Raw genomic sequence first — 9,606 nt, forward strand, 5'->3', positions numbered from 1 at the left:
ACAAAAATTCAAAATTTATTACACAATTCAGAATGAAAGAAAATAAAGGTCGTAAAATATATATTTCATGCACGTAATATAAAAATAATTATTTAAATAAAAGTATTTTGATAATATACATTATATATTCTTGAGAATTATGCTCAATTATATTATTATGACAATCTAACAATATTCAGCCTAACTCAAAATAATGGCATACAGCACAACAAACTTAAAGAGTCTCTAGCAACCAATTCCAAATTGGTTTTGATCTAAAAGGCTACAGCATCAAATAAAATATGGATATCTTACTATATGAGAAGTCATTGTGAAAACAAAAACGGTTTATTTCTATTATTTCTTCTTCTTTGAACTTCTAAAAACTCTCTGATTCTTGATTTTCGCTCCAGTGGGCAATTCTCATTTCTCCCTATCATAAATAATCTAAACAGAATAAATTAGCTGGATAAGTTGCACATATACATGAGGGGTTACTCTGCACCTCTGATACAATTGAAGTGTCGACAGCACCTGAATCTTTCTTCTTTTTTTTCCTTGGATCGGTGAGAGAGCATCCGTTTTGGAACATTTTAGTATGGCTTCATAAAAGGATTCTGAGAAATAACTTCAGATTGGTGGAATCCTTGAAATTTCTACCAATATCTTGTGTAGGGCTTGGGGCTTGGAGAAGAAAGGTGAATGATCAGCACCCTTGAGCTGAAAAACTCGTTCCGGAGGATTTTGGTTAATCATGCTCTGTTGTAAAGCTATTGGTATAGCATTATCTTCTGTTGTTTCTACGTAAAACCGTCTGATGGAACCATACTTGATGTTTGACAGGGGAAGCTTCTCAAGAACTGGGGAAAATGGAATTGGCCTCATTGAGACAGAAGCCAAAGCAACATCCTGAAAATTTCAAGAAGTTAGTATAAAAAGCTTTGAATATGCACAAAAAGGAAGATTCCACACAGGTATCTGACATTGATTTTGTTATTTAACACACAGCTACTAGACAGGATGAATGTTATAAGCTAGTTCCAGCAACAAATAACTGAATTTCTCTATCATCCTCCTAATAAACTAGCATCATTAGCACTAAGGTTAGAGCATTAATGGATAACTTAAAAACATCTGCTGGGATTTAGCAATTCATATCAAGGTATGTAAACACCATTTGTACAAGAATCAGATGACATATAATTTCCTCTTAGGATGTTTACATTGTCTACGGAGGACTAGGAACCCTACTCAAGTACAATGACACACCCCAGTGTCTGCTGCCTATAGATTCACCATCTCAAGGCTATCGAAATATGCCTCAAAATCAATGTGTTACTAATTCATATGTAAAACTTTTTGGCAACACTCATCCTCCCAAATCTCAATGTACAAAATTCTATCTTGACCACCTTCGAGATTAAAAGGAAAAAGTTTGAAAGAAGTATTATACTTGAATAAGAGAAATACTTTCAGTGCACATTTAGAGAAATAATTAAGATCCAAGAATGAAAAATATACAGCAAGAAGGTAAAAAGGAAGAGTACATAAAGGGGGTCTTATTTCACTATTTCCTTTTCTTCTTTTTTCCCATATTTGCTTTTCTCTCTTCTTTTCACACCATCCAAACTAAACATTAAAATTTGCCACTTTATGAAAGTAACATTTAATTTGTGATCAACAGTTTCATACAGGATAACATACCTTAGCAGGACTATGGTTGAATAGTAAGTCCCTCAGGAGTGATTTGTCCAGATCAATGGCAGTTGGTGGTTTATCATTCCCATTGGCGTAGATAAATACTTGAGACTGTCTCATAAGATCATTTGAATTCGTCTGCAATAATTTTGATCTTCTTATTAACAATAAATAAACTTCTATTCTCTAATGAAACAACTAGCTAAAAGCATCTGACCCACACATTCAAGGGAGGAAACAGAACTAGAGAATTGTAGTCCTATTGGGTGGAATGACATTATGCTAGTGGAATTGGAAAGGTAAGAGATCCTCCAGATGATAATCAAAGTTTCAGGCACTTGTTGAGTCACCTCATCCTCAACCCAATCCCTTTAACTCATGAAAGACTGGACAAGTTGGTGGAGGAGAGACCCCTTCAATATCACCCTCTCTCTTATTCCTTCCCTCTCCAAAGAACGCGTGAGGTTCATCTACTTGCAATTCAGTGGTTAATCCAAATCCTTTTCCCGATGTCAAAAATACTTTTTCTCCAAGAGATGAACACAAAGGTAACTCACAAGTTTACCGCACAAGCTACAGCTGGTTCCTGGGGAACTGAATTGCAAGTAGATGAACCTCACGCGTTCACTATAAGCAGATAATGTACATCAAGGGTTCTCATGATGAACAGAAAATACATTAAAGATTTCACAAGACAAAAACTGCGAAGCCTAAAAACAGATGGATGGCATAAAATCCTGACAAAAAATGAAATTCGATTTTTTCATGTATTCTTCATCACTAGAGAACTGCTGAGTTCTAACACATTTCAAAACAAGGTTGTAACCTGGAGAAGGTGAAATTTACTTCATAAGTAGGAGACCAACACTCAACTGATTGCAACTTATCATCCAGAGGATTAGTGAAATCAGTATTCTATAAATTAGTTCCGCTAATCTACGCCCATGTACTTTAGAAATACATTCCCCAATTCTCAAAATAAAACCAAACTAAACTTCTTACAAGGACTCCGCACAAAACAAACTATGAGCAGGGCTTAAGAGTCGCTTTGCATATGCAGTCCATGCATAACAACTATGATTAGGGCTGAGAGTTTCTAAACCATATAAGGACAATGTGTTTAAATAAAACAAAATAGATTTTATATAACCTTACAAGAAGAAGACAGATGATGTAGATTTTGTAAGAATCAAATGAAAGCAGTAAATAAAAGTATGAAAATATACCTTATCTGAGAAAATATCAAGGGCACTTTGTCCACTAATGAGCATGGTGGCAGCAACAAATATCGCTTTTGAAACTTTAGAGGGATAGAGCTCCATTGCGAATGATATGCATGCACCACCAAAATCATGTCCCACCAAAATCACCTACAGTGTGAAAAAAGATTCACAATATTGTAATGGACTAGCTAAGGAAAACAGATATCAGAAATTCTGGAATTTGTCCTGGTAGTAAATTTGGGGATCTGAAGAATTGGCAGATTTCAGCATTTAATCTCCAAGTATGACAAATGTACAGATCCAAGCACCACTTTTTTTTATCAACTTTGCCATTCTACATAAAGCAAGCCATTAGTCTTATGTAAGAACTAGCATTCTCTTCTGTCTTCCTTAAAAATTCGTTGTTCACTATTAGTTTTTCATTGTTTTATTTCAATACTGATCAACGATAAAGAAAAATGTAACCCTTCATATCAGGTGTCACAGGCAAAACTTTGAAATGCAAAGGAAGATGCTCATCGAAGATGCTAAAGTTCTTATGAACACATTAACCAGTAAAACTCCTGAATCTGGAAGAATATCTTTTTTCAAATCTTCAGTGTCGAGTATTATTACGAGTATTATACTCTCGTAAGAATGGAAGACAATATGATAGAAACATCAGAAGCAGAGAATCAGAAATGCCGAAGTACTAACCTTCTTTCCATCAGCGAGAGTTTCAAGAAAATCAGTGAGTGGCTTTGCATATTGCGATAGGCTGGTGATGCTATTTGTGTCAAAAGAATGAATGCCTGAACCAGTTAAATCCACTGCAGTCACCTTAAATCCAGCCTCCTCTAAAAGTGCAATGGTTTTATACCAACACCAGGCTCCAAATCCACCACCATGGACAAGGACAAAATGGTTTGTCTCTAAATCATCAATGGTTAATTCCTGCCCATTATATACAGCCATCCATTTAGCATGAAAGTGGAAGATCAAATATAGACACAGCCACAAGCAAAACGCATTGTTTCAATACTATTAGAGCAGAACTGAGACCTCTTTACTTATCTGTCAAAAGCCTGAATAAGCAAACGAAAAGAAGCTACATTTCAGAAATAACAAGGAAGTATCAGTCTATACGTTCCATTAATAGCCAAATGAGGGCAATCTACTGTACTATACTCAAGCAGAAAAGTTAGCTACACTGTCCAGTTCTGCAGGTTTGATTCTCCGCACCTTGCCTTCTGGTGTGGAATTCTCAAGGTCTCAACAATTTCAAACCCTCAATACATTAATCGAATTCTAATCAATTTACCTCAAATAGAACTTCTCTACTAGGATTTGCAGTTCATCAGGCAGATGTGCATCAAAAATTGAAAACATGCGGATTGACAGGTTATAAGTGTCCCATCTCGGCTATAAAAGGGAATCCGAAGAGGTTTATAAAAAATGACTTATCAAAAAGAGGTTTATATATGTCAAAAAGAGGTTTATATATGTACTCTACCTATTATCTTGAGGTTTGGGTTGAATACCCGAATTCTTTACAGCTTCCAGTTTTGAGCAAGTATCTCAATTCTAAATTAGTTAATGAAGACAAGCAAGCCTTACAAAACCACGAATAAATCGATGGTACACAACGAACACAACAAAGCAAATCAACCAAATGCCGCAAGCTAACACACCCCCTCCCCCCCCCCACCCACCCCCCTCCCACCCCAAAAAAAAATAAAGAAATAAAGGTTCTGTCCCTTTCAATTTATATAACAGTGTTTGATTGGGTAAAGAGTAAAATTCATTTTAAAATTGACGGAGGATGAAAATGATGATGTAATGGTTGAATACTTAGTTTAATAGAGAAAACATCACATCAAAACTTAAAATTTGAATAATTTGATTAACTTGAATTTAATTAAGTACCTTGTTAACAAGCTGGTGAGGCTGAAGCAGAGCGAGCGATACATGTCTGTTTGGAAGACTTCCAAGATACTGCTCCTCCACCAACAGTAAACATGTATCCACTTGTGGACTTTGTTTCTGATGAGCCGGTTATCCAATTAGCATCACTATATCCTTCAATAACCGCAGGATAGTTATTGTAGTGCAAAGCGCAGTCTTGGGTATACTCCAAATATCCTAGAACTCGTTTCATAGCCACCCAATGATGCTTGTTGGGATTACTTGTGAATCGACTAAGTTTACTTATTGCACAAGCTATATCAGGTCGGGTACAGTTCATGATGTACATTAGACTTCCCAACACACGAGCATACTCCAATTGAGACGTACTTTCGCCTTTATTCTTCATAAGATGATGGTTTAAGTCAATTGGAGTCCTTGCACTTCTAAATTCCAAGTGTTTGAATTTTTCAAGTACCATTTTCACGTAATGTGATTGAGACAAAGCTAGACCTTGAGGAGTCCTCTGGATTTTAATTCCTAGAATTACATCGGCAACTCCTAAGTCTTTCATATCAAACTTACTAGCAAGCATACGCTTAGTAGCTTGAATGTCGGCAATGTCTTTGCTCATTATTAGCATATCATCAACATATAAGCAAACAATGACTACATGATTTTGAACATTCTTAATGTAAACACACCACATTCATTAATCTTAAAACCATTTGACAACATTGTTTGGTCAAATTTCGCATGCCATTGTTTGGGTGCTTGTTTTAATCCATAAAGAGACTTAACAAGTCTACACACCTTCTTTTCTTTTCCCGGAACCACAAACCCTTCAGGTTGGTTCATGTAAATTTCTTCCTCAAGATCACCATTTAAGAAGGCTGTTTTTACATCCATTTGATGGATTTGAAGACCATACAAGGCGGCTAACGCTATTAGCATCCGAATAGATGTAATTCTTGTTACCGGCGAGTATGTGTCAAAATAGTCAAGACCTTCTCGTTGTCTAAATCCTTTGACAACAAGTCTTGCCTTGTATTTGTCAATAGTACCATCGTCTTTCATTTTCTTCTTGAAAATCCATTTAGAACCCAACGTTTTATTACCCGGAGGAAGATCAGCCAACTCTCAGGTATGGTTGCTCAATATGGATTCTATTTCACTATTAACAGCTTCTTTCCAATATTGTGCTTCTGAGGAAGACATTGCTTCCTTGAAGGTACGAGGCTCATTTTCTAACAGAAAAGTCAGAAAATCTGGACCGAATGAAGTAGATATCCTTCGACGTTTACTTCTTCTTGGATTTTCTTCATTAGACATACCATCTGTTATTTCCTCCCTAGGTCGTTTTGACTTTTGGCAGGTCACTTCACTTTCCTTTTTATACGGATAAATAGTTTCAAAGAATTCAGCATTATCTGATTCTATTATCGTATTAATGTGAATCTCAGGATTTTCTGATTTATGAACCAGAAAACGATATGCCTTGCTATTGGTTACATATCCAATAAACACACAATCAACCGTTTTTGGACCTATCTTAACTCTTTTAGGTTTAGGAACTTGTACCTTAGCTAAACACCCCCACACTTTGAAGTATTTCAAGCTAGGCTTCCTTCCTTTCCACTTTTCATAAGGAATGGACTGTGTTTTACTATGAGGTACACGATTGATTATCCGGTTAGCTGTAAGTATAGCTTCCCCCCACAAGTTCGGTGGTAAGCCAGAACTTATTAGCAATGCATTCATCATCTCCTTCAATGTTCGATTCTTCCTCTCCGCAATTCCATTAGATTGTGGAGAGTAAGGGGCAGTTGTTTGGTGAATAATGCCATTTTCCAAACAAATTTCTTCAAAAGGAGATTCATATTCGCCACCCCTATCACTTCTTATCATTTTGATTTTCTTTTGTTTAGTTGTGTTTCAACTTCACTCTTGTATTGCTTGAAAGCATTAATTGCCTCATCTTTACTATTAAGTAAATAAACATAGCAGTATCTCGTGCTATCGTCAATAAAAGTAATAAAATACTTTTTCCCACCGCGAGATGGTGTTGACTTCATGTCGCAAATATCTGTGTGAATTAAGTCTAAAGGACTTGAATTCCTTTCAACGGACTTATAAGGATGCTTAGCATACTTTGATTCCACACATATTTGACATTTAGAATTAATGCAATCAAATTTTGGCAATACTTCTAGATTTATCATCTTCCGCAATGTTTTGAAGTTTACGTGACCTAAACGCGAATGCCATAAAGTGTTTGACTCAAGTAAGTAAGAAGAAATATTCACTTTATTGATAGGAACTGCTATTACATTTAGCTTAAAAAGGCCCTCATTTAGGTAACCTTTTCCTACATATACATCGTTCTTACTAAGTACAACACTATTAGAAACAAAAATATATTTGAATCCATTCTTGACAAGAAGTGAGGTAGACACAAGATTCTTGTGAATTTCTGGAACATGGAGGACTTGATTTAGAGTCACTATTTTTCCCGACGTCATCTTCAACGCAATCTTGCCAACTCCTTCAATTTTGGCCGTAGATGAATTTCCCATGAAGATTTTCTCGTCGGGTCCTGCGGGGGCATAAGAAGAAAATAACTCCTTGTTAGCACAAACATGGCGGGTGGCTCCAGAATCTATCCACCATTCTTTTGGATTTCCTACCAAATTGCATTCAGACAACATTGACACATAAGTCTTCCATTTCATCTTCAACCATGTTAGCTTGATTCTTTTTCTTCTTATCATTCTTGGGCGCACGACAATCCACGGCCTTATGCCCAGATCTTCCACAGTTGTGGCAATTACCCTTGAACTTTTTCCTGCTTGGGTAATTCTTTGGTCCGGAAGCCTTCTTCCTCTTCTTATTTTGTGGCGCCTCCTCAACAACGTTTGCCCCCATTATTGTCGAGTTTCCACGTGATTTCTTTTCAGCATTTTTGTTGTCTTCTTCTATCCTCAGACGAACAATCAAGTCTTCTAGTGTCATCTCCTTCCGTTTGTGTTTAAGATAGTTCTTAAAATCCTTCCACAACGGAGGTAACTTTTCAATGAAAGCAGCGACTTGAAAGGCCTCATTTATGACCATACCTTCAATAATAAATTCATAATTAATAATAAGATAAATCTTATTAATAAAATTATTGATTCGGGTCATACCTTCAGCAAGGAGGTCATGCACAATGACTTGTAATTCTTGGACTTGAGTTATGACGGACCTAGTGTCAATCATCTTGAAATCCAAAAACCTTGCAGCCACGAACTTCTTAAGTCCGGCATCCTCAGTCTTGTACTTCTTCTCTAGTGCATTCCATAATGCTTTTGAAGTTTCCATGACACTATAGACATTGTACAAGCCATCTTCCAAACAACTCAATATGTAGTTTTTGCACAAGAAATTAGAATGTTTCCATGCTTCAGTTACAACAAGTCGTTCATCATCCGGAGTATTATCAGCCATGACCGGAGGATCCTCCTTGATGAAACGTTGCAAACTCAACGTAGTAAGATAGAAGAGCATCTTCATTTGCCAACGTTTGAAGTCAATCCCGGAAAACTTTCCGGGTTTTTCTGCCGGTGCCATAGCATGAGCAGGAGTAGAACGGCTTGTAACAGCAGCAACCGTTCCCGCAACACTTCCATTAGTTTGGTTTTCATTCGTCATATTTCTGTAAAGTTGAAAACAATACAGAACTTGTTAATCAGTGAAGTTTTTGATATCTTCAAACTGAATACCAAACCAACCATACAACACGTAACAATGGTGAAGTTTTTATATACTTCAAACCCGTACGTTTATTATTCCGGCAAAGTTTTTATGTACTTTAAACCGGACAGAAACAATTATAGGAGTAGAAAGCAACAAGGCTTTAGTCTCCAACAAAGTGTAAAGAAAATAATTTAATAATCAACACAGAAACGTTAGTAAAAATTAAAATTCCTTAAGCTTGTGAACGTAACTGAGTTAAAACAAAATTCAGGAAACTGTTAGAAGAATAATGAAATATATAAAATAGTAAAGAATCAGAAATATTCCGAGTCCACAATTTTCTTGTGCGTCCTTAAGGAATTTTAATCCCCTCACACGTTGCCAAGGTAATGGATTAAATTCTCCCAGGATAAAACGGAATAAACCTTCCTGCAACAGTGGCAATACAAACTGCAGGATACCAACGAACTCAAAGAACGGAGCAAAATCACACTTACGAATTTGAGAGAGAGAGACTGCGAATTAGGATGCAGTATATTCAGAAAGAAAGAAGTTGTAAAGTCTTTTTCGTATCTGGAAGATGCAGCCTTGCCTCATAATTTATAGGCAAATATCAGAAGAGGTGTCTGGAAAGGTGCCTTTTCAGAAAATACGCGGCCTACCGCGGTTCTACCGCGATCGCGGCCGAACCGCGGCCAGAGAGCTTCTCTGATCTGACTGCCGCGATTCTACCGCGGTCGCGGCAGAACCGCGGCCAGTGAGGCCCTCTGAACGTTCAGCAGTGATTTGGCATTTAATTAATTATTAAATAATTAAATAAATTTTGTCCAAAAATAATCTTATCGATCGATCATTTGACAAATCCAAAGCCAAAGCCAAAGCCAAAGCCAAAGCCGAAGCCGAGCCGAGCGAGCGACAACGACGGCACGAGGGTTCATTCTCTTCAACTCCTTTTAAGAGCTTTAAGAAGTGAATCTATATATAAGCACATAAATATGATTGTCCCTCACCAATGAGGGACAAAGTGCAAGACAAAAGTTCACTTCTTCAAATTTTTATTTTCCCTCCATTTTATTTCCCTCCATTTCCA

The 9,606-nt window shown here is 36.8% G+C and overlaps 2 protein-coding genes across 3 annotated transcripts; both read right to left on the reverse strand.

The window, feature by feature from the left end:
• Positions 1-270: 270 nt before the first annotated feature.
• Positions 271-4,386, reverse strand: LOC107804995 (putative methylesterase 11, chloroplastic). Of its 2 annotated transcripts, XM_075245054.1 has the most exons (5): positions 4,201-4,386; positions 3,597-3,964; positions 2,904-3,047; positions 1,684-1,815; positions 271-888 (listed from the first exon to the last, which is right to left on the reverse strand). In XM_075245054.1, the coding sequence occupies exons 2-5, from the start codon at positions 3,852-3,854 to the stop codon at positions 610-612; spliced, it is 813 nt and encodes a 270-aa protein (XP_075101155.1). In that variant the 5' UTR covers positions 3,855-3,964; positions 4,201-4,386; the 3' UTR covers positions 271-609. The 2 variants fall into 2 exon arrangements, with proteins under 2 accessions (XP_075101155.1, XP_016484453.2); XM_016628967.2 differs by lacking the exon at positions 4,201-4,386 and having other exon boundaries at positions 3,597-4,193.
• A 3,095-nt stretch (positions 4,387-7,481) lies between these two features.
• Positions 7,482-9,219, reverse strand: LOC142175965 (uncharacterized). The gene is made up of 2 exons (XM_075242975.1): positions 7,967-9,219; positions 7,482-7,897 (listed from the first exon to the last, which is right to left on the reverse strand). Exons 1-2 carry the CDS (start codon positions 8,469-8,471, stop codon positions 7,482-7,484), a joined length of 921 nt encoding a protein of 306 aa, XP_075099076.1. The 5' UTR covers positions 8,472-9,219.
• Between the last annotated feature and the right edge of the window lie 387 nt (positions 9,220-9,606).

Source organism: Nicotiana tabacum, chromosome 22, assembly GCF_000715075.1.
Source record: "Nicotiana tabacum cultivar K326 chromosome 22, ASM71507v2, whole genome shotgun sequence".
In the NCBI taxonomy this organism is placed as follows: domain Eukaryota; kingdom Viridiplantae; phylum Streptophyta; class Magnoliopsida; order Solanales; family Solanaceae; genus Nicotiana; species Nicotiana tabacum.

Excerpts from the sequence above, each read along its gene's own strand:
- LOC107804995 (XM_075245054.1), bottom strand. The coding sequence starts at position 3,854 with ATGGCTGTATATAATGGGCAGGAATTAACCATTGATGATTTAGAGACA. Across the intron at positions 3,048-3,596 it reads CTCTCGCTGATGGAAAGAAG|GTGATTTTGGTGGGACATGA; the intron begins GTTAGTACTTCG and ends TTCACACTGTAG. Across the intron at positions 1,816-2,903 it reads TTGATATTTTCTCAGATAAG|ACGAATTCAAATGATCTTAT; the intron begins GTATATTTTCAT and ends AAATTATTGCAG.
- LOC142175965 (XM_075242975.1), bottom strand. The coding sequence starts at position 8,471 with ATGACGAATGAAAACCAAACTAATGGAAGTGTTGCGGGAACGGTTGCT. Across the intron at positions 7,898-7,966 it reads GCATGACCTCCTTGCTGAAG|GTATGGTCATAAATGAGGCC; the intron begins GTATGACCCGAA and ends TTATTATTGAAG.